The 23,879-nt window shown below is 43.1% G+C and overlaps 1 protein-coding gene across 7 annotated transcripts in view; it reads right to left on the reverse strand.

The window, feature by feature from the left end:
* ZNF134 (zinc finger protein 134) overlaps nucleotides 1–23,879 on the reverse strand; it is a 29,159-nt gene that overhangs the window by 4,276 nt on the left and 1,004 nt on the right. The window contains exons 1-5 of one of the 7 annotated variants that reach the window (XM_038006421.2): nucleotides 19,738–19,832; nucleotides 8,500–8,640; nucleotides 5,609–6,749; nucleotides 4,987–5,025; nucleotides 4,304–4,430 (exon numbers count right to left, since the gene is read on the reverse strand). In XM_038006421.2, coding sequence (XP_037862349.2) covers nucleotides 4,304–4,430; nucleotides 4,987–5,025; nucleotides 5,609–5,638 — 196 coding nt within the window. In that variant the 5' untranslated portion in view covers nucleotides 5,639–6,749; nucleotides 8,500–8,640; nucleotides 19,738–19,832. Of the gene's footprint in view, nucleotides 1–4,303; nucleotides 4,431–4,986; nucleotides 5,026–5,608; nucleotides 6,954–8,499; nucleotides 8,641–14,579; nucleotides 19,083–19,737; nucleotides 19,836–23,879 lie in introns of those variants that run through there. The other 6 variants (XM_007998328.3, XM_038006422.2, XM_007998330.3 and 3 more) reach the window with 6 other exon arrangements.

Consider the following 23,879-nt stretch of genomic DNA (forward strand, 5'->3'; position numbering starts at 1 on the left):
GGATATTATATACTAATAAAAGGTCAATAGAGAAAGAGGATATAACATTTATAAACACTTATGCACCTAATAATAGACCATCAAAACACATGAGGCAAAAATGGACAGAACTGAAGGGAGAAATGGATGGTTCTACAATAACAGTTAAATACATCAATACCTGACTCTCAGCAGTGGACAGAAGAATCAGAGAGAAGTGAGAAAACAGAGGACCTAAACAACCAACTAGCTCTAACAAATATATAAAGAGCATTCTACCCAACAACAGAATATACATTCCCTTCATGTGTACCTATTACATTCTCCAGAAGAAACCATAAATTAAGCCTCATTTGATTTAGAAAGACACACACCATACAAAGTATCTTCTCCAACCACAGTGGGATGAGGTTGGGAACTCTTAATAGAAGGAAACTAAAAAATTTACAAATCTGTAGAAATTAATATAATACTGAACAACCAATGGGGCCATGAAGAAATCAGAAGGGAAATAAGTTGGAGATGCAGTAAAAGCAGTACTAAAGGGGAAATTTATAGCTATAAACCTTAAAAAGATGAAAGATCTCAACTCAACAATCTATTTTTACAACTTAAGGGATTATAAAAAGAGGAACAAACTAATACCAAAGCTGGCAGGAAAAAAATAATAAAGACTAAAGCCTAGATAAATAAAATACAGAAGAGAAAAACAATAGAAAAAAAAAAAAAATCAACAAAACCAAAAGGTGTTTCTTTGAAAAGGTTATCAAAATTGACAAACCTGGCCAGGTGCAGTGGCTCATGCCTGTAATTCCAGCACTTTGGGAGGCCAAGGCAGCGGGTGGATCACCTGAGGTCAGGAGTTCAAGACCAGCCTGGCCAACGTGGTGAAACCCTGTCTCTACTAAAAATACAAAAATTAGCCAGGTGTGGTGGCATGTTCCTGTAACCCCAGCTACTCAGGAGGTCAAGGCAGGAGAATTGCTTGAATCCAGGAAGTGGAGGTTGCAGTGAGCCAAGATCACACCACTGTACTCTAGCCTGGGTGTCAGAGCAAGACTCCATCTCAAAAAAAAAGACAAACCTTAAAGAAAAGCCCTTGACTTGATGGCTTCACAGATGAATTCTACCAATCATTTAATTAAGAACTAATACTTATCCTTTTCAAATTCTCTCAAAAAACTGTAGCGTACACACTTCTAAACTCATTCTATATGGCCAGCATTACCCTGATTCCAAATGACACAAAGATTGTATAAGAAAATAAAACTACAGACCAATATCCTTGATTTTTTTTTTTTTTTTTTTTTTTTTGAGACGGAGTCTCGCTCTGTCGCCCAGGATGGAGTGCAGTGGCCAGATCTCGGCTCACTGCAAGCTCCACCTCCTGGGTTCACGCCATTCTCCTGCCTCAGCCTCCTGAGTAGCTGGGACTACAGGCGCCCGCCACCTCGCCCGGCTAGTTTTTTGTATTTTTTAGTAGAGATGGGGTTTCACCGTGTTAGCCAGGATGGTCTCGATCTCCTGACCTCATGATCCACCCGTCTCAGCCTCCCAAAGTGCTGGGATTACAGGCTTGAGCCACCGCGCCCGGCCAATATCCTTGATTATTAATGTAAAAACCATCAACCAAATATTAGCAAACTGAATTCAACAGCATATTAAAAGGATTATGTACTACTACCAGATAGAATTTATTCCTAGAACGCAAGGATGGTTCAACAAACAAAAACTGATCAAAGTGGTGGCTTGCACCTGTAATCCCAGCTACTTGGGAGGCTGAAGCAGGAGGATCGCTTGAGGCCGGGAGCTTAAGACCAGCCTGTGTAACATAGCAAGATCCCATCTCTAAAAAAACTGAAACAATCATCTCAGCTGATGCACTAAAAGCATTATACAATATGCAACACTTCTTTGTGAGGAAAACACTCAGCAAACCAGGAATGGGGGAAATTACCTAAACATAATAAAATCCATATGCAAAACAAAACAAAACAAAAAAAACCCCAAAAAACCCACGGCTAAAATTATACTCGACAATGAAAGACTGAAAGATTTTCCTCTAAGATTAATGACAAGATAAAGATGCCTACTTTTAGCACTTTTGTTCAATGTAGCAATTAGGCAAGAAAAAGAAAGAAAAGGGACCAAAATGGGAAAAGAGGAGTAAAATTATCCCTGCTCACAGATGATATACATGGAATACCATAAAGATTCCACGAAAAAACTGTTACAACTAATAAGCAAATTCAGCAAATAGAAGAATACAAATACAATGTGCAAAAATCAGTTACGCTTCTATACACTAATGATGAACAATTTGAAAAGTAAACAATTATACTTATACCAAAAAGAATAAAACATTAAAGATTAACTTAACCAAACAAGTAAAAGCCTTGTACACTAGAAACTACAAAATATTGCTAAAATGAATTAAATAAAACATTAATAAAAGAAAATATATCACATGCCTGTTCATGGACTAGAGTGCTCAATATTGTTAAGATATCTATACTAGACAAAATAATCTATAGAAAGTGCGATACCTATCAAAATCCAAATGATATTATTTTGCAGAAATAAAAAAATCCATCCTAAAATTTATTTGAAATATTAAGAGACACAGAATAGCTACAACAATTTTGAAAATGATGAAAGTGGCCGGGCACGGTGGCTCACGCCTGTAATCCCAGCACTTAGGGAGGCCGAGACGGGCGGATCACGAGGTCAGGAGATCGAGACCATCCTGGCTAACACGGTGAAACCCCGTCTCTACTAAAAAATACAAAAATCTAGCCGGGCGAGGTGGCGGGCGCCTGTAGTCCCAGCTACTCGGGAGGCTGAGGCAGGAGAATGGCGTGAACCCGGGAGGCGGAGCTTGCAGTGAGCTGAGATCCGGCCACTGCACTCCAGCCTGGGCGACAGAGCGAGACTCCGTCTCAAAAAAAAAAAAAAAAAAAGCTCAATAAAAAATTATATTTAACACTTCTAATTACAATTAATAAAACCCAATTTAAAAATAGGCAAAGGACTTGAATAAAAACATCATTTGAAGATATACAAATAGCCAATCAGCACATGAACAGATGCTCAATATCAGTAATCTGCAAATCACAACCACAATGAGATATCACCTCACACCAATTTGGATGACTTATCAAAAAAAATCAGAAAATAACAAGTGATGGTGAGGGTGTGAAGAAACTGGAACCTTTGTCTGCTGCTTGTGGGAATGTAAAATGGTGCAGCTGCTATGAAAAACAATTTGGGTGGTTCCTTAAAAATTAAAAATAATTACCTTATGATCCAGAAATTCTGCTTTTGGGCCAATACCCAAAAGAATTGAAAGCAAGAACACAAATATGTATCTGAACACCCATGTTCACAGGAATATTATTCACAACAGCCAGAAGGTGAAAACAACCTGTGTCCACTGATGAAGGAATGGATAAACTAATACATACAAAAGAATATTATTCAGCCTTAAAAAGAAGCAATTCTGATACATATTACAACATGGATGAACCTTGAAGATATTATGCTAAGTGAAGTAAGCCAGATAGAAAAGAACAAATATTGTGTGATCCCACTGATATGAGGTACTTACAGTAGACAAATTCATACAGACCAAAAGCAAAATGGTGGTTGCCAGGGGACGGGAAGAGTTATTAATGAGTACAAAGTTTCAGTTTTATAAGATGAAAAAGTAGTATAGAAGGATGGTGGCCATAGTTATACAACAATGTGAATGTACTAAATGTTGCTGAACTATATACTTGAAAATGATTAAAATAGTAAAGTTTGTTATATATATTTTACAATTAAAAATAAACAAAGAAGAACACCTTGGAGGAGGTTTTTATAAGTTATAACAGTCTGTGTAGTGTCTCTGTGGCGCAATTCGTTAGAGTGTTCTGCTGTTAATGGAAAGGCTGGTGGTTCAAGAACAGTTTGTAAATAGTGACAATGTCAGTGACTGCATTTCATGTCACAGTCAAACACAAATAAATGTCAGGTACATGAAGGGAGGGAAAACTGGATGCCATAGATCTAGAAAGTTACCAGACAGGGAGAAGGCAAGTCAGGTGGGATCTATTAGGCTTACTGTAAGATTTGGGTAAAGATTGATCCCAAATCCTTACCCAAGATGCTTTTGGGCTGGGATGACAAGGGAAGTAGGCTTGCACTCAGTCCACAACATCTACCCAGGGAACTGGGGAAGGAGGCAGTGCCTATGGTCCAGTATGAGGACAGAGCTGCTCCTGAGGAAAAGGAGAAACACAGAGCCTGGTACAGGGCACAAGGGTGAGTATGAGGGCCTTACCCAGGGAGGATGTAAGTGCAAAGTTCTCCAGCATCACATCGAAGTACAGGTGTTTCTGAGCCTCATCAAGGAGATCCCATTCCTCCCAGGAGAAGTACACGGCCACATCTTCAAAGGTCACACTTCCCTAGCATAATAGGGATTGATGAAACCATGAACAGTCTCACTTTGGAAGACTCAAAATCCATGTCCTCACACATTCTCCTCCCAAGCTCCCCAAGTCAGAAGAGACACCAGACCTTGGTGTCATTGATCCCTGCTGTCTCTTCACATTCCCATTAGTCACTGTTTTCATTGTTTTCTACTCTGTATCCTGTCAACACTTGGGTTAGAGAAATCTCCCTCCTCTGATCCCAAACTTCAACTTCCTCACAATAGATGCCAAACTTCACAGAAATGAAGGAAACCTGCAGTTCCCTGAACCAGTTCAGACTCACCTCCAAGGAGTTCCAAAAGCTGGTACTGGCTATCATAAACTTTCACCCCTTTACATTGGCTGCTCCAAATGGAAACATTGGCCTGGACTCAGCACCCTGAGCTCAGGGATTCTCTAGGGTTCCCAAACCAACAGCTGAGAGAATGGTAGGTGAGTCCCATTACACCACAAATCTAAAGAAAATATCTGTGTGGGGAGGGAGGAGGGATATTTCAGACCAGTGAGGGGCTGAGATACCTCCACTTACCTGTGTAAGCTTGAAAAGTACCTCTGTAGCTATGGGAACCTGTGGAAAGACGCAGGCCTCAGAGGAATGTGATCATGGCAGTGCTCCATGGGCACAGACCTTCCCTGTACCCTTGCCTCGGCCGAGAGCCACGTAACTTTGGGTCGACCGTCTAACCTGTGCGCCTCAGTCCTTAGTGCTGCCTCTCACCAGTTGTGTGGCCTTGGAAAAATATTCAACCTCCCTCTGCCTCAACGTCCTCATCCATCTCTAAAGTCTTTTCTTCCACTGAACAGCCTGCAGAGGATTTTTCAAATCCTAACTCAGATGGTGTCTCTCGTTTAAGCTCTCTAGGGCTCCCACGGCCCTAAGAATAAAGGTAGATCTTTCTCAAACTTTGTTCCCTGCAGTAACAATGTGGAGCCCAGGTTCCTGAATGCCCCCTTCTCGGTCGCCCATCCAAGCTCTGCAAGCGCCGGTCCTGTCCCTTGTCCCCCTGCCCACCACATCGGATGTCAGAAACAGGGGCCCCACCCACTAGCCTCAGTGTCCCCGACCCTGTGCTACAGAAACGTGAGCTGGTGCCCCTCACTTGGGACTTAAGAATCGCGGCCGGGGGAGGTCCGGAGATCGCAGCGCTCACCGGAGCCGGGTCCCTCAGTGCGGTCGCCATCCGAGTCTGTGGACGGAGCTGGACCGGGAGCTGCGGGCGACGAGGGGGGGAACACGAGCACCGCTATCCCCAGGCAGGCCTCGCGGGCGGCTCTGCCCCGGACCCTCAGACCTGACTCTCGCGCCTTCGCGGTCCGTCACTTCGATGCCGAAGAGGCACACCAACGAGGCTGACGGATAGAACGGACCGGAGGGCAGCCAAAATGACCGCTGCGAACACGCCAGAAGTCCCGCCCTGAGGGGCACGCCCACACGGAAATGCCCGTCTTGGATTTTCATTGGATCAAAGTACTGCCGCTCGACGCAAAGCTTTCTGGGAAATGTAGTCTCCCCAAGGCTGCGGCAGACAGCACCTTGTGTGCAGACTGCTGGGAGCGCTAGGAAACTGAGTCTGCCGCCCTCCAGGGTGACTGAGGGGCTTCGGTGTTTGAGGTCTTAAGTAGGTTGACACTTGAACAACACAGGTTTCAGCTGTGCGGGTCCATTTACACGTAGGCTTTTTTTTTTTTTTCTCCCAATAAACGTTACTTCGAGTGTGCTCCTTTAGCTCCCCGACCTCTTGCCCCAGAGACAAGATCAGCCCCACCTCATTCTCTTGCCTAGCGTGAAGAACACAAGGATGAAGACCTTTATGATGATACACTTCCACTTAATGATTAGTAAATGTATTTTCCCTTCCATGTTCTTTTATTTTCCTTTTTTTATTGGGTGAAATGTCAACGAGCCTCTTACAATTTTCCTGATACCCTTTCTCTAGTCTGTTTTAGTATAAGTATAGTTCTTACACTAAAATATATATAATGCATATATCATACAAAATGTGTAATCATATATATATGTGTTATGCGTATATCATGCATATATCCTACAAAATGTTAATCGATTGGGAGTTTATGTAATTCATAAGGCTTTTGGGCAACTTCATAAGGCTTCCGGGCAACAGTCGGCTATTAGTAGTTAAGGTCTGGGGGAGTCAAAAGTAATACGATGATTTTCAATTCTGCGGGGGTCGGTGTCAGCTGTATATCAGTCTCTAGTGTAGAGGGTCGCTTCAGTATTTAGACATTATTTCAGATTCCATGCAGCCCACCCCAGCAGATGTCCACTGGTAGCTGGAAGTGAAAAAATGTTATCTTATCGCTCTTCAAATGCACGCAGCCTGAAGTGTTAAATTCACTTTTTGTAGGTTTTGTCAGGGACAAAAGACGCCAGACAGGGCTATGACGGGAAGATAGTGGAGGGATAGTGGGCATCCCTGCATCCAATGGACAAAGAAAGTTCCCTGCTTCTGGTGCCCCCAGAAAACGCTCTCCTGCCTGCAAAGTCAATTTTGTTCATAAAACATGAAGCTTTAATACATGAATGTTCATTTTCCTTGTATAATCAAAACATTTAATTTTTTTTTTTTTTTTGAGACAGGGTCTCATTCTGTTGTCCAGGCTGGTGTACAGTGGAACAATCATAGCTCATTGCAGCCTCGACCTCCTGGGCTCAAGTGATCCTCCGGCCTCAGCCTCTTGAGTAGCTGGGACTACAAGCACACCACCACACCCAGCTAATTAAAAAAATTATTGTAGGAATGGGGTCTCCCTCTAGGGCCCAGGCTAGTCTCAAACTCCTAGGGCCATGCAATCTTCTTGCCTCAGCCTCCCAAACTGCTGAGATTACAAGCGTGAGTCACCATGCGCAGCCAAAAGTTTTTAACGCATAAAATATCAAATTATGATTATTTTAAGCAGGGCCTCACTCTGTCGCCCAGAAAGTTTATATTATTTTAAGGTACATATATGCACATTGTTAAATGTACACATATACATTTTATATATACTAGATCAAATTTTACATTTCACAATAAAAATCCTTTAGGACAAATTAATACCAATAAAATAAATTAAATTAAAATTAAAAATTATAAAATGATTTTATCAAATATATAATGTATTTCTTTACACATTTACTACAAAAATTTATAAGTGGAATGACTACTATTGTACATCTGGTTAGATCTCACAATGGGCTTCTCATTGTTTTTAGGAAAAAGGTTAGAGTTCTCGGCTGGGCCTATATTAAAGAACCAACCATTACATATTGCTTCACCTCCTACCATGTATCTCCTTTACATCCCACACATGCTGGATTTCTTCAGATCCCTGAAAGCTGTGTGTGCATTCACATGCAGGGATCTTTCCAGGTTACTTTTTTCCTACCTGAGACTGCTGAATCCTATTATGCTTTAAAAATTCATACTTTCAGGTAACCAACTGAAAAACTAGTGAAAAATGACACAACTCGTCAGCCACGGTGGCTCACGCTTGTAATCCCAGCACTTTGGGAGGCCAAGGTGGGCGAATCACCTGAGGTGAGGAGTTCAAGAACAGCCTGGCCAACATGGTGAAACCCCGTCTCTACTAAAAATTCCAAAATTAGCCGGGGGTGGTGGCGGGCACCTGTAATCCCAGTTACTCAGGAAGCTGAAGCAGGAGAATCAGAATAACTTGAACTTGGGAAGTGAAGGTTGCAGTGAGTTGAGATTGCGCCACTGCATTCCAGCCTAGATGACAGAGCGAGACTCTGTCTCCAACAACAAAAAAAAAGGACACAACTCTTTATGTCCAAATTCAATGTTTCTATCCATTGCACGTACTCAAAAGTTTCCAGTACTCCTCATGAGGTAATGAAGCACAATTAGCTGAAGTAAGTTTTGTATAATCATATAAAATTTTCAGGGCTGGACTTGGTGGCTCATGCCTGTAATCCCAGCACTTTGGGAGGCTGAGGCAGGTGGATCACAAGGTCAAGAGATCAAGACTATCCTGGCCAACATGGTGAAACCCTGTCTCTACTAAAAAATACAAAAATTACCTGGGCACGGTGGCGCATGCCTGTAGTCCCAGCTACTCGGGAGGCTGAGGCAGAAGAATCGCTTGAACCCAGGAGGTGGAGGTTGCAGTGAGCCGAGATCATGCCACAGCACTCGAGCCTAGTGACAGTGCAAGACTCCGTCTCAAAAGAAAAAAAAAAGAAACATCTTGATTAAAAACCGAAATGGGCAAAGACTTTAGGTTTAGATACCTCACCAGAGAAGATACGCAGATGACAAATAAGTGTATGAAAAGATAATCCCTGTCATATGTCATCAGGGAAGTGAAAATTAAAACAGCAGTGAGATACCACTACACATCCATTAGAATGAACAACCTCTGACAACTGCAAATGGTTGAGAAAATGTACAGCAACAGGAGCTCTCATTGCTGATGGAATGCAAAGTTGTACAGCCACTTTGAAATGGAGTTTGGTGGTTTCTTACAAAACTAAACACACTTTCACCATACATATGGTAACCATATTTTTCAGAATTTATCCATATGAATGGAAAATTTATGTCCACACAAAAACCTGTACATGTTTATAGCAGTTTTATCCAAAATTGGCATACCTTGGAAGCAACAAAAATGTCCTTGAGTAAGTGAATGGATTAGAAACTGTAGTATATCTAGACAATGGACCATTACTCAATGCTGAAGGTAAATGAATCATCAAGACATGAAAAAACATGGAGTTACCTTGTATGCATACCACCAAATGAAAGGAGCCAATCTGAAAAGGCAATATGCTGTATGATTCCAATTAATGACATTTGAGAAAAGGTAAAAGTATGAAAGAGCAAAAAGATCAGTGGTTGCTGGGGGTTTAGAAGGGTAGGAGGGATGAATTTGTGGAGCACAGAGGATTAGTAGGGCGATGAAACTATTTTATATGACACTCTAATAGTGGACACGTGTCATTGTACCTTTGTCCAAACACAGAATGTACAACACTAAAAGTGAACCCTAATGTAAAGTAGGGACTTTGGGTGATAATGATGTGTCACTGTAGGTTTACATTTGTTACAAATGTGCCACTCTGGTTGGGGTTGGCGGGGGAAGGAGGGGGCGGCTATGCATATGTAGGTGTGCAGGGAGTATACGGATATCTCTTTCCCTTTCCCTTAATTTTACTGCAAACCTAAAAGTGCTCTTAAAAACTTAGTAATAGGCTGGGCGTGGTGGCTCAACCCTGTAATCCCAGCACTTTGGGAGGCCGAGACGGGCGGATCACGAGGTCAGGAGATCGAGACCATCCTGGCTAACACGGTGAAACTCCGTCTCTACTAAAAAATACAAAAACTTAGCCGGGCGAGGTGGCGGGCGCCTGCAGTCCCAGCTACTCGGGAGGCTGAGGCAGGAGAATGGCGTAAACCCGGGAGGCGGAGCTTGCAGTGAGCTGAAATCCGGCCACTGCACTCCAGCCTGGGCGACAGAGCAAGACTCCGTCTCAAGAAAAAAAAAACCAGAAACCCCCCCCCCCCAAAAAAAAACTTAGTAATAAAAAAAGATTGTGTCAGCACCATAAGGCAGGGTGGAAAAAAAGATAAATTTCAAAAAAAAAAAAAAAATTGTGGCTGCCTCAGAGTCCTATTCTGCGTCCTCTTGAAAGATAGTTGGGGATCAAAATTTTCCCTGTAGGTGAAGCCACAAGTGGCATACCTTGTAAACCCTTTTATGCAGAGGAATAAGTGTCCAAATAACAAGTATTTCACAGGATAGCAGTCAATGACCTGGCAGTGTAATCAAGGGCAAGGAAGAATATGTTTGAGAAGACAATTGACAAGGAGGTCTGAGATAATGACATGTGAATGGATATACAGGTAATTGTGCACATTGGGGAGATTTTTTATGGTATAAAAACCATCACCAGTCACTCTTGAATTGTGCTTTGACCACGATTTGTTTCACTTCCAGGCAAGCTCCTGCTTTTTGGACACTGTACTGGCTATTTCTTTTCCATAGCACATTTTCCCTGTGTTTACAAATCAATCTCTCTCTGCTCTGCTTAAATACATGCTCAAATATTATCTCCACTACAAGGACAACCCTGACCTATTTCCTATAGAAATTCTACCTACTTCACATGTTTGTTATTACTTGGTGCTGATATTCTGATATTTTCCATAGAACCTGTCTCTTAATAACTTAGTGTATGTTTTCCAATATTTTCTTTATTTCCAGACCACATCTCTCAATTTGAATAAAGACTACTGGAGAATACATTTCTTTGTAGGTTGTTCACTGCTGTAAATACAAATCTAGAAGAGCCTCTGAACCAGATAAGATGTTGAGTAATGCTTTCCCTCTTCCATCTTTGTACTCTTACTCTCTTTTTACTCTTTCCTTCCAAGTTTGTTATTTGTCACCATTCATATGAATGAAAAAATGTCACACTTTGTAGAAATAAGAATTTAGGCCGGGTGTGGTGGCTCACACCTGTAATCCCAGCACTTTAGGAGGCTGAGGCAGGTGGATCACCTGAGGTCAGGAGTTCAAAACCAGCCTGGCCAACATGGCGAAACTCTGTCTCTACTAAAAATACAAAAATTAGCCAGGCATGGTGGTGGGCGCCTGTAATCTCAGCTACTTGGGGGCTGAGGCAGGAGAATTGTTTGAACCTGGGAGGTGGAGGTTGCAGTGAGCCGAGATCGCGCCATTGCACTCCAGCCTGGGCGACAGAGCGAGACTCCATCTCAAAAAAAAAAAAAAGGCCGGGCGCGGTGGCTCAAGCCTGTAATCCCAGCACTTTGGGAGGCCGAGACGGGCGGATCACGAGGTCAGGAGATCGAGACCATCCTGGCGAACACGGTGAAACCCCGTCTCTACTAAAAATACAAAAAATTAGCCGGGCGAGGTGGCGGGTGCCTGTAGTCCCAGCTACGCGGGAGGCTGAGGCAGGAGAATGGCGTGAACCCGGGAGGCGGAGCTTGCAGTGAGCTGAGATCCGGCCACTGCACTCCAGCCTGGGAGACAGCGAGACTCCGTCTCAAAAAAAAAAAAAAAAAAAAAAAAAAAAAAAAAAAAAAAAAAAAAGAAAAGAATTTCATGGGAGCCAAGATTCTAGCATAGCCAATGGTTCAACTTACATGTTTCATGTCTTAGAACTGTTTCCTCTATTGACCTTTATTTTTTCTCATTTCACAGATAATTTTCTCTTTTAGGTATGATGTCATTCTAAATGGATAACTCCAGTAATTAATGTTAATAATTTTCTATAATTTTCTAACTTCAAAAAAATATTTTTTAGAGATTATCTCCAATCCTCTTGGAGACACTGTCACTGCAATTACAGGCGGAAGAATAAAATTACCATCATTTCCCAGCAAGGAGATGAGGTCATGGAATCCCAAACCTTATTCTCAGAGTTCAGATGCCCATGCCAAAAACTGATGCTACTTTCCTAGTAGCAAATACCATTTGGTAAGTAACCACTATTTCTACATAATGTCATATTCTTCAAAAAGTAGACTATATCTTGGAGAATCCAGTAAGAAATGTTATATAAAAAATTGTAATTTAGAGGTTTGGAATACAAATACTCAGAAGGAACATACTATGAGGTACCCAGAAGCATAGACTACCTCATGCATTTGCTTTAGTGCCCCTAGAATCTCTATTCCATGTTTTCTCTTATAACCTATGTTTTCTCTTATTAGCCTCCATTTCATCCCTGACCAAATACTCTGAACTTCACACAATCACTCAAAGAGTTTATTTGCCTGTGAAGTGAAGAGCAATAAGACAAATTGTTTTACTCACAACTACTGAGTGGACATTTGGCATCTCTATAGCAATTAACTGGAAATAAACATTTTTGCTTTTTAAAAAATCATGATTTCAAAATAGAATCTGTAGGGGTATTTTACTAAAGATTCTCAGACACCTGCAAGACCAAACATTCTTTCTAGTTTAGTTTAAGGAAAATATTTGTAAAAAGTTGTAAGTTACAAATAGATAATCCTGAATATAAGGACTCTGAGGCTATAATTATTAGGCAGATTTGAAAGCATGTTTCTTTTTGTTTTGTTTTTGATGGAGTTTTGCTCTTGTCGCCCAGGCTGGAGTGTAATGGCACAATCTCTGCTCACTGCAACCTCTGCCTCCCAGATTCAAGCGATTCACCTGCCTAATGTATTTTTAGTAGACACAGAGTTTCACCATGTTGGCCAGGCTGGTCTGGAACTCCTGCCCTCAGATGATCCGCCTGCCTCGGCCTTCTGAAGGGCTGGGATTATAGGTGTGAGCCACTGCTGCTGGCTGAAAGTATCTTTTATAAGTATATAGCAATGTAATTATCAGTATTTTGCTATGTCCTATGTTGAAGTAGCTCAGGTAATTCTGAATCAGTTTAAGTATTTAGTGTGTCATCTAGACATCATAAGATGGCTTATTCTGGCAAAATTTACTCTGGTCACATACACTCTGGTGAATTGTTTCCTAAAGACTGTAATTTTCTTTTTCTTTTCTTTTTTTTGAGACAGAGTCTTGCTCTGCCGCCCAGGTTGGAGTGCAGTGGCAGGATCTTGGCTCACTGCATGCTCCACCTCCCGGGTTCAAGCCATTGTCCTGCCTCAGCCTCCGAGTAGCTGGGACTACAGGCGCCCGCCACCACGCCCGGCTAATTTTTTGTGTTTTTAGTAGAGACGGGGTTTCACTGTGTTAACCAGGGTGGTCTTGATCTCCTGACCTCGTGATCCATCCACCTCGGACTCCCAAAGTGCTGAGATTACAGGCGTAAGCCACCGCGCCTGGCCTACATAATGTAATGTTCTTAAGTTAAATCTGAACTGTGCTCCCACAGTACCTCTGTACCAGAAAACCTTGAGCCTTTTTGAAAACTTGAAGTTTGTAAGAGGCTTAGTGTTAAGCGTAATTTTAGGATCTGCAGACTCCTCGTCTCTTTCTCCAATTAATACAATATTTGTTAATCTCACAAGTTAATTTGGCATGCTTGTATATGGCTTCAATTTATTTTATACATTTTGATATTAATTTCCTTTCCTTTTCATTAGTCTCTTATTGTGCTTCATCAACCTAATTGTTGTTGTTCTAATACTATTTTTTTTTCAATTTTTACAGTGCTAATTTACTACTGTTTTAAACAAATCTATGCATATGTGGCATATTATCCTCTCTGACTCACTTACTCTATAATTTAGACTGAGATCACTATTGTTAATTTTCTCAGGAACAATTTTATTAATTTTCAAATATACTAGGAACTCCATCGCTAATCTGTTTGTGGTAATTGCTCAATTAATTGTCTTCCACAGCTCTTTCAACCAATCCCAAAAGGCTGGGCATGGTGGTTCATGCCTGTAATTCCGGCACTTGGGGAGGTCAAGGCAGCCAGATCACCTGAGGTCAGAAGTTCAAGACCAGCCTGACCAACATGGAGAAACCCTGTCTCTACTAAAAATACAAAATTAGCTGGGCGTGGTGGTGCATGCCTGTGCAATCCCAGCGACTCGGAAGGCTGAGACAGAAGAATTGCTTGAACCCGGGAGGCGGAGGTTGCAGTGAGCTCAGATCATGCCATGGCACTCCAGCCTGGGCAACAAGAGTGAAACTCTGTCTTGAAAACCAAAAAAAAAAAAACACCAAAATCCCATTTATGATTATGAAATTTAAAATGATCAAGGCTATTAATACATGTTATCCCACATACCAGAACTGTTGTTTTCAGTTCACCAATAAGTATTTCCCCTCCAAAATTTGATGTCTTTTATTATTATTTTTTGAGACAGTCTCCCTCTATAGCCCAGGCTAGAGTGCAGTAGTGCAATCTTGCAAACTTGGCTCACTGCCACCTCTGCCTCCTGGGTTCAAGCAATTCTCCTGCTTAGCTTCCTGAGTAACTGGGATTACAGGTGTGTGCCTCCACACTGAGCTAAAGTCTCCAATCTCATCTAAATTGTCTAAGTCCGGTACGGATGGGGGCTCTAGGTATAATCTCATCTTGGGGCACAATTCCTGTGTTGTTGGGGGGGCTCACTGGACATTGTTGGTGAGACCCCAGACCCAGCCAGCATCCAAGTTCTTAACACCATCGAAGAATTCAGTGACGAGTCACAATGAAGCAAAGGCAAGGAGCTTTTATTGTGAAGCAAAAGTATACACAAGAGAGAAGTGTGGGAGTGCTCCTGAGAGCAAGTCATGCAAAATGAAGTTTGGGTTTCTAATTGTATGGGTGTTCCTCTAATCGGGGTAATCATTAGGTATTCTGGGAAAGGAGGGAATTTCAGGGACCCCCGATTACCACCCCTCCTCCCTCATTTGCATTTGACCGGAAGAGTCATGGACATGTCACCCTGACTGGGGTTCTGGCAGTTTTCTCTTTTGTTTTGGGTTTTCTATTATCCCATGGTTTCTTTGCCTAGTTCCCGTTTTAGCTGTTGTTTGGGTTTTTTCTTTTTTTTCAGCCGCACCAAAACCAGGGTGTTGAGATTTTCCATCCTCCTGTGACCACCCAGTGCTATTCCTGTCTCGTCTGGATCCGTAAAACTAGAAAACTAGTTATCTGCTCCCAAACAAAAGGATGGGAAAGACCTAGGGTAATAGTTATATGTATATGCATTGTTTCAAAAAGGGAGGAAATGGAAGGGGGGAAAACAAACAAATGGAACCACCAATCCCAAGAAAATCTGAAATCTAGTTTGGCAAATGCCACTGGGAGTCAAGACACGGGAATATCACGTAGTTCAGGACTCTGCCCACTGGACTCTCCTCCGCTCTGAGTCATTCTTCCTTTCTCATGAAAGGTAGCAAGGGCTTGCACCTGTTTCTGCAGCCAGTCCCATGTATAGAATATTACACCCTTTAACTTCACACTTTACATGCCTACACCCTTTAACTTCATACTTTCAAGGTTCCTTTAAACCCAAGGTGAGCATTTTCACTGGTATAAAATTTTCAAGAATTTTGTGAGTCTCCTGTATGTCACTGAAATTCATACCATTAGAAAAGAGGTTTATGCAGATTATTCCCCCTAGGGAATCCCCTATCTATATTTTTGGCTTTTGCTGAGATGACTGATAGTTTAAACTTCTTACAAATTGTTTGTATTGAGCGGATCTACAAGTCATGTTTAATCTCTTCAAAGAAATGAGTGTTCTAATGTATGTTTTGATCTCGGTAATAGCAAATATCTTTGCCTATCTCTCTAAAACATGCTTTCCTGACAATGAATCTCTTAATTTCGTTTTTTTTCCAATTCAGATAAGCTGAGAATTTCCCAAATCATCAAATATTGGGTCTTTTCTCTTTCGCAGTTCTTCCCTGTATGTATTTCTTTTCCAATATATTTTACTATAATCAGTAAGAAACATGGCCACACCTTCAAAACCTCTGCTTAAAAATGTTCTCAGCTAAGTGTCCATATAAAGACTCATGCATCAATATTTGCAGCAGCTTTTTAGTATTTAAAAATGGGGTGTGGAGTGCAGACACCAATCAAGATAAATGGATAAACTGTGGTATATCCATACAGAATATGACTCAGTAATTTTAAAATGGGCTATTCATACATACCATGGACAAATTTCAAATTCTGTTGCATGAGGACAACAAACAAAATTAACACTTTATAGACAGACTTACATAAAACTGTAGAAAAGACAAATTTACCTATAGTGAAAACTACTCAATGGTTGCCTAGGGATTTTGGGGGAAGGAGAGCACTGAGATAAAGGTTAAGGGCCTGAGGTTAACTTTGGGGGTGACAGATCTGTCCAATACCACTGATAGGGTGATAGTTTCAAGTGTGTGTGTGTGTGTGTGTGCGCGTGTGTGTGTATCAAGACTTACTGGTACACTTTAAATATGTGCAATATATTGCATGTTGATTACACCTCAGTGAACCTATAAAAAGTCATCCCTCTAAAAAATCTGGGTCTCCCACTTCTATTGGAAATTGGACAACTGGACATCACTAAGAGTGACTCTACATCACTATGGTGACTCTTATCACTCCAAATACCTTGGGAAGACCATCTCTTCCTCAGTAGTAAGAAAAACTGGCAAACAATGAGGACCATTGCCAACAGTCACCAGAAACTCCAGCTGGTCACAAAAGCTACTTCTTTGGACCACCACACCTCTTTACTCCCAGGGTTACTGCCTGTGCAGCAAAGACATTAGCTAAAGAGCCCAGGGAGGCAGAGGAATCTAGGAAAACTACATTCGTTGCTGCACCAGTGATCTTGACCTAACAGCAACACGGCCCTGGAGATCCTGAGATTTCTGGATACCTGATCCCATTCAGACTCAGTGCCTGGACTGTCTGTGGATGTTTTTTTACAATGGGTACTTCCCCTCTAGTTCGCTGCAATCTCCCCAATCCCAATTATCCACACCCAATATTTATCAATTTTGTTTCCCTACTGGATGTTTTAGATCTTACCAACAGTGGCCTGTGTACCAGATTGAGGCCTTCAGGGAATATGGCCACTCGGCAGGTCCTGAGGAACAGCTTTCCCTCAACAGTGTTGGGGAACATGGGACATATGCTGGAAACAAGACACTCAATCCATGCTGTTTCAAAACACTGCAGCCTGTCACAGCAGCGGCACCCTCCTCAAGGTGAACTATGGGCTCTCAAATAATCCAGACAAATCAGGTCTACACAAGATCTGAATTCTTACTTAACAAGCTTTCTCAGCTATGGAAGTTAACATCAAAACTGAACTAAGAACTGTTTTCCCTCAACCCACTGTCCCATGAGGCAAAGTTGGAGGTGCCCCACAAAGGCTGTCTTCAGTTTGGCAGAGTCTGTTTTCAATCCACTCCAGACAGTAAGAACCCCCAAGATTAAAAGTGGCTTAAACTGTAAAGCCTTTATTATCACAAACCAGAGCAACATGAGGCAAGTACTTTCCCAGGCCAGGTGACTTGGAGGCTGGAAAAACTCATTACAAGTATGTGAGACCAAGAATATCCATGAAGAAAGTAAACCTTCTGTATAAGCCACCAGCAGATACAGCTCAGACCCTCGTGGCTAAAGATGGATCATGTCCATACCTATACCTGTCATATAGAACGGAATGAGGACCCCCAATGATCTCAGGCATCTCATGATTTTCTCCAGGGACTGGAGAATACAAAACCCTGCATTCCCCAATGCTGGGGTATCTAAGCTGGTAGAGTTAAGATGGTTTCGGCCACAGGCATTGACAGCGGCAAAACTCTGGCAGAAAACCTGAGCAGGTCAGAAAGTGCAACATATCCCTCGAAGCTTCCTACATACCTGGCACCATAAGGAATCTCCTTTGTGTCAATGTTCAGATATATGAAATTCAACATCTGACTGATGAGTCCTGTTGTATTCAAAGCACTCCTAAAGCCTGCCTGCAGTGTGAACTTTCTGGTGCCGATTGAGGTGGGAGCTTAAGCTGTAGGCCTTCCCACATTCACTGCACTCATATGGCCTTTCTCCAGTGTGAACTCTTTGGTGTCGAACAAGGTGGGAGGTTCTGATAAAGTCTTTCCCACATTTACTGCACACAAAAGGCCTTTCACCAGTGTGAACCCTCTGGTGTGCAATAAAGTCAGAACTTCGACTAAAGAATTTCCCGCATTCAATGCACTCAAAAGGCTTTGACTCAGTGTGAATTCTCTGATGTTTAATGAGGGTGTATTTGTGGCCAAAGGATTTCCCACAATCACTGCAATCATAAGGATTTTCTCCAGTGTGAATACTCTCATGCTGAACAAGTGTAGATTTGTGCCTGAATACTTTCCCACAATCACTGCACTTATAAGGCCTTGCTCCATTGTGAACTCTCTGGTGTACAATTAGATTGGAGTGATGGCTAAAATATTTCCCACATTCATTGCACTTATAAGGCATTTCTCCAGTGTGGATTCTCTTGTGCTGAGTAAGGTTGTCTTTTCGACTGAAGGTTTTTCCACATTCGCTGCATTCATAAGGCCTTTCTCCAGTATGAATTCTCTGATGCTGGACAAGTGTAGCTTTGCGGCTGAAGGCTTTCCCACATTCGCTGCACTCGTAAGGCTTCTCTCCACTATGAATTCTCTGGTGCTGGACAAGTGTATCTTTGCGGCTGAAAGCTTTCCCACATTCACTGCACTTGTAATGCATTTGTTCACCATGAAATGCATCCCCACTCTCAGTGCTCCTGTGTGTCTTCCTCTTACTGCGGATGGCCTTTTGTTGGCAGCCACCCAAAGTAGCCTGGAAGTTTTTCTGCTTCTCCTTACACGTAAAGGGTTTCTCTGATGGGTGAGGTTCTTTGCTAACTGTGCAGTTCTTCACAATTGAGGCCTCACCTTCATTCCTTCTTAAGGGTTTCTCTATACTGTAACACTTCTGGTGTTGATGAGGGTTTGCCCTGAACCAGAATTGTCTCCCACATGCCCCACATGTGTGAAGTTTCAGTCCATGGTGTGTACCTTGGTGTTCATCCAGGTGCAAAGTATCTTTCAAGATGGGGCCACATATGTCACAAGGGTAAGCTGTCTGTGTGGGCAAACCTGCCTTGGAAGTATTAACATTTGACACTGCTATAGAAATGCTCTGTTCAGAAGATGACTCTTCATCTTTCACTCCATGCCAACAACCTGAAGGCAGAAAAATACTATTGATGTACATGCTGACTTTGGTGGGTGGGGCAACTCCATCACAAATGTGTGTCTGTTGTACCCAGGACTGAGTACCTAAGTTTCCTGGTGGAACAGAGCTAGGATCAGGTTGAAGAAAAGGCTGCTGTACAGTACTGGAATCTAAAAGTCACAGAATGGAGATGGCCTCACAAGAAACAAAGACACAAGGATGGGGTGTAGTACGAGGTCTCCAACTTCATCCTCTGCAATGACTTTTAGCAGGACCTTGGCTGACTGTGGGTGACAAGTGAGTGCTATGCCGAAATGTGTGTCCAGGCCCAGGAAAATGTGATTAAAAACAAGTAACGTGTTCAGGGACTATTTAAGGATATGCACACATCTTATGACACATCAGTGTAAGTGTAGTCCAATATTGGAAAGCACTGCAGAGAGAGCGCTATTGCTCTACTAAGAGCCCCTCTGGTAGAGAATGGGAGAAGACAGCCCTGGGTCAGAAGTCAGATTAGAAATGACAAGAGTGTACAGAATGGGGATAAAAAGGTAGAACTAAGTTAGGGTCTCTAGCCTTGGCACTTGTGATGGGCACAACATAGGTTTCTGGAACTACAGGAACCCAGCCCTGAGGTTATGGCATCCCTCAGCTCCCACTCACCAGGGCCTGTCCAAGCCCCTCCTGCTGTGACTAGAGTCATGCCCTCTCAGGCACCCAGGGTTCTCTCTCGTTACAATTCAGCAACCACAAAGGATCTGGAAGATACAAAGCATAGGGGAAAGATGAAACAGACTGAGTGTGAAGCACTAGCCCAGAGTAGCCCACCCATGCAAAACTGCAAGAAAACAAACACTACAAAATGAACCTCAGAAAATTGCCCTGCAGGAACAGTGCAATGGGCCCACAAGTAGTGACCATGATTTGACACAGGCAGACTCAAGGAAATTACAATTAGAGGAAGCGGGTAGAGCCCGGAATCCAGAGGTGTCATGATTGTGGACAGTCACCTGGCCAGGGAGAGGCCAAGCAGGATTCACTGGGTCACGTTAGGACTCCTGACCCCCAAACCCTTCCTGGCAAGCAGGGGTTAAGGAATACAGGGAAGCAGGAGTTAAGCAGGGGTTAAGGAACTTCAGGGCAGCAGGAGTTAAGGAACACAGGGAAGAGAGGAGGCAATGCATCTAGCTGAGCCTTGGAACCCAGGGGACCTATGTGAGGGAATTAGAGAAGACAGCAGTGCCCATGCTCTAGCTATGGAAAGGAAATCCCTAGGGCAGAAAGGAAGAGTAGGGCCCAGTCCAGAAAAATGGGATATTGGGGCCTCACCCAGGGAGACTATAAATGTAAAGCACAAAAGCCATTATTTCATAATAGAAGAGTCTCTGAGCCTCATCCAGCAGCTCCCATTCCTCCTAAGTACACAAATAAATCCTTGAAGGTCACACAGCCCTGTGTGAGATGGACAACTGAGCTTAAGGGCAGCCTCTCTCTCCGGGACTCCTTGTCACATCTAACTCAAATGAGATAACAGGCCTTGGTGTGACTGAGCTCAGCATTGTCTCAGAAATCCTCAGTACCAGAGCTCTGGGCTCATGAATTTACACTCCATCTCCATGTGCACATCACCCTTTTGGCCACACCTCCTTTACATCTATGACACCCACAACATAGGTACCTCCACAGCTTCCCCACATGCAAATCTGTACACAGTATCCAGAGAATGCTTGGATAAAGCATCCAGGATAACATCTGGTCCTGATCAATGGACACAGTGCCATGGGTTGTCCTGAATCCAGTTATTAAACCCCGCCCCCCGGCTGTATTTCACAGGTCAATTAGCAATCCAGAACCATGTGCAGATCTCAGATAAACTCAGCCCTTTTCTGCTTTGCTGTTGTACTACTGAGGTCAGTCACAGGCTTCTTCTCAACACTTAACTCATTCAAAACCCACACTCACTGGGCACCTACCCCAAGCACACTGATTCTGCCTACTGTCCCAATCTGTCTCTGGGCTAATTCACTAGCTTGACTGAAACTCCACAGGTCCCACCAAAGGTCACCATGGAAGTCTGAGGAGCACATAAAGAGCTGAATAAGCACGGCTTTGGCCTCACGGTCACCTCCCTTCTATTACTACAGTAGTTCACCTCACATCCACTCTCTCTCTGGAACACTTTGCCACCTGGCCTGGGACCCTATTATTCTCCTTCCCCCCAAGGACACTTCCTTCCCTCTTCTATCCTCTAAGATGGCCCCTACCTCCACCCTGCTGTGCCTGCCCTTACAGTATGCTGATGGCACTGTCACCATGATCTAAAGATTCTCTCTCTAAACTGGAAGCAAATCTCAATCCTGATCCACATGCTGGGCAGCCACCCTGTGGATAGCTCCAATCTGAATCCCTTCTCTGAACTTCAGATCTCTGTGTCCAGCTGTCTACTTGACACCTCCACGCAAGTGTCTTTGGAACACGGTAGATTCCACATAGCCAAACTGCACTACTGATATTACCTCTGAAAGGTACTCCTACCACCAACTTTGTCACCTCAGTTGATGGCATATTTATATCTTCTCAGACGAAAACATCCAGGGTCATCCTTCACCCCTCCCCTTTTCTTTCTCATCCTCCACATCAGAAAATCTGGTTGGTCCCAGTTTAAGAAAAATGATTCCGAAACCATCCACATCTCCAACCTCTACAGCCACCACTGTGGTCCAACCTGACTGTTGCATTAAGCTCCTCAGTGGTATTCCTTCCTTCATCCTCACTCCCACAGTCTTTTCTTCACTGTATAGTCAGAGAAAGTTGGTTAAGACCAAAGTCAGATCACTCCCTCCTAGCTCCAAACCTGCAGTGGCTCCCAATTCTCTCAGCAAACAAACCCAGATCCTCAGGCTGCCATTTCTGGGCCGAGTCCTGTCCCTGCTGTCTGATCCCACTAGACATAATGGAGACTTGAGGTTCCCCAAACACTCCTAGTTTAGCCTCAAGTGAAGTATATGCACATGCTGTTCCTATGCCTGAGATAATGTTTCACACTTCATCCCACTGCTTGCCAGAAATGGAAACTTCACATAACTCCAAAACAGAATTTACAACACAGAGCTTTGGGTGACTGCCGGACCTCCTCAAACAGTAGGCAGAAGAGACACTGAAGAGTCCCAAAACACTATCATTCTTCATACTGAGTTGCTGAGATAATGGGGGTATGCTGGGCTAAGTGAGGGGGTGAGACAATCTGCACTCATCTAGGTAGGAACCACAAGTTTCTGCCACCATGGCAGGTTCCCACAGTGGGATCTCATGGACTGAACTGTTTCCCTAAGCTCTGTCTACCCTGCCCTTTGGCAGGAATGATTTTGGGTTACCTCTCTAACTTCAGATACTCACATCTCAGTGCTGGCTCCTATCAGCTGTGTGAATATAAACAAAGACCAGTGTCTGAGTGTCCTCATCTTAAAAGTGGGGATAAAAATGGCACCCTACCCCATAGGGCTATTGTTTGTATCAGGATTGTCCGTACATCTCAAGTGCCTTTAAAACAGCTACTACTATCCATGCAAATGAACTGATGAGTTTTTAAAAAATTAGGTCTGTTTCACCTGCTTTAAAAGTTTTTAAGAAAATTTGGTAAGACTTTCCATTGTAATAACATACTTCAAGGCAAATTAATATTTTGACCAATCATTAAGTGCTAGTATAAATTTACCTTACTTTGTATATACATTTTTTAGTTCCCTACTTCCATGTACTTGCAAGGTGTACACCAGCTCTTGCACTAAAGCAGCCTACCTGATATATATTCGTCTGAAGGGGACCTGCAGTGATCCTTCATTAGAGATGTTCATCAACTCTGCTTACCTGAGGGTTTGGGTAACTGAGGCACCAGTGCACTGGTTGGGGATGGAACTGCTCCACAGGCAGCGCCCATGAAGGCATGCTGAGCCTGTAGGGTGGCAAATCTACTGCATCCCTCACCTTGGTCTCCAGTGCAGGCCAGGCTACATATGCTCTACAGCCCTCTCCTCTTGCTGATACTATAAGATATAATAAAATTGCTCTTCAAAGGTTTACCGTTAACTTCCTTGTTCTTTGTTCTCAAACTTAGTTTTCTTGTTCTCCATGCCTCCTTGCCCCTAGTTACTGTAAACAACCTTCCCGTCAGCACTAATCATTAATTCCCATCTGTTCCCTTATACACTTTGCACCCATTCCCCCCGCCAAAACCACACGTCCCACACAACCCACATGTCCCACCACTGTAACTCACCTTCCCCTTCCCTCTTCCTTATTTGGGAAAATATACCTAATTGGTTCAGCTTAGATCGTGCAGTTCGACCCCAGCCCATGGGGGAGTGACACAGAGGAATGTAGGGACTACGGGTTAGAGATAAAACTCCCTTCCCTCCTTTGTTCAGTGTGCTCTTGTGATCGTGATTAATGCAGGCAGCACACTTGCACAGAAGTAAATTGCCTTGCTGAGAAAACTTTTGCCTGAGTGCTGGTTTCACTTTGCAGCACCGAGCATTTACTTCCAACACCACCATCTAGAATCTTTTCACATGCCAGGACCCCTCCTTTCTGGAAGGAATCTTAAGTGTCCACCCCTTCATCCCTGGCCTTCCACCCTAACCCTACCTCTCACTTCAGAGGTCACATAATATCCTTAATATTCCACCCTCTAAACCTGATCCACTACAGGCTTTACCCTTATGCCTCACGCATTGAAGGTCTCTAGCACAACCCACTCTCCAGAACTCCAGACCTGCATGTTCAGCTACCCATGTGAACCTCCAATG

This window comes from Chlorocebus sabaeus, chromosome 6 (assembly GCF_047675955.1).
Source record: "Chlorocebus sabaeus isolate Y175 chromosome 6, mChlSab1.0.hap1, whole genome shotgun sequence".
NCBI classification, from domain to species: domain Eukaryota; kingdom Metazoa; phylum Chordata; class Mammalia; order Primates; family Cercopithecidae; genus Chlorocebus; species Chlorocebus sabaeus.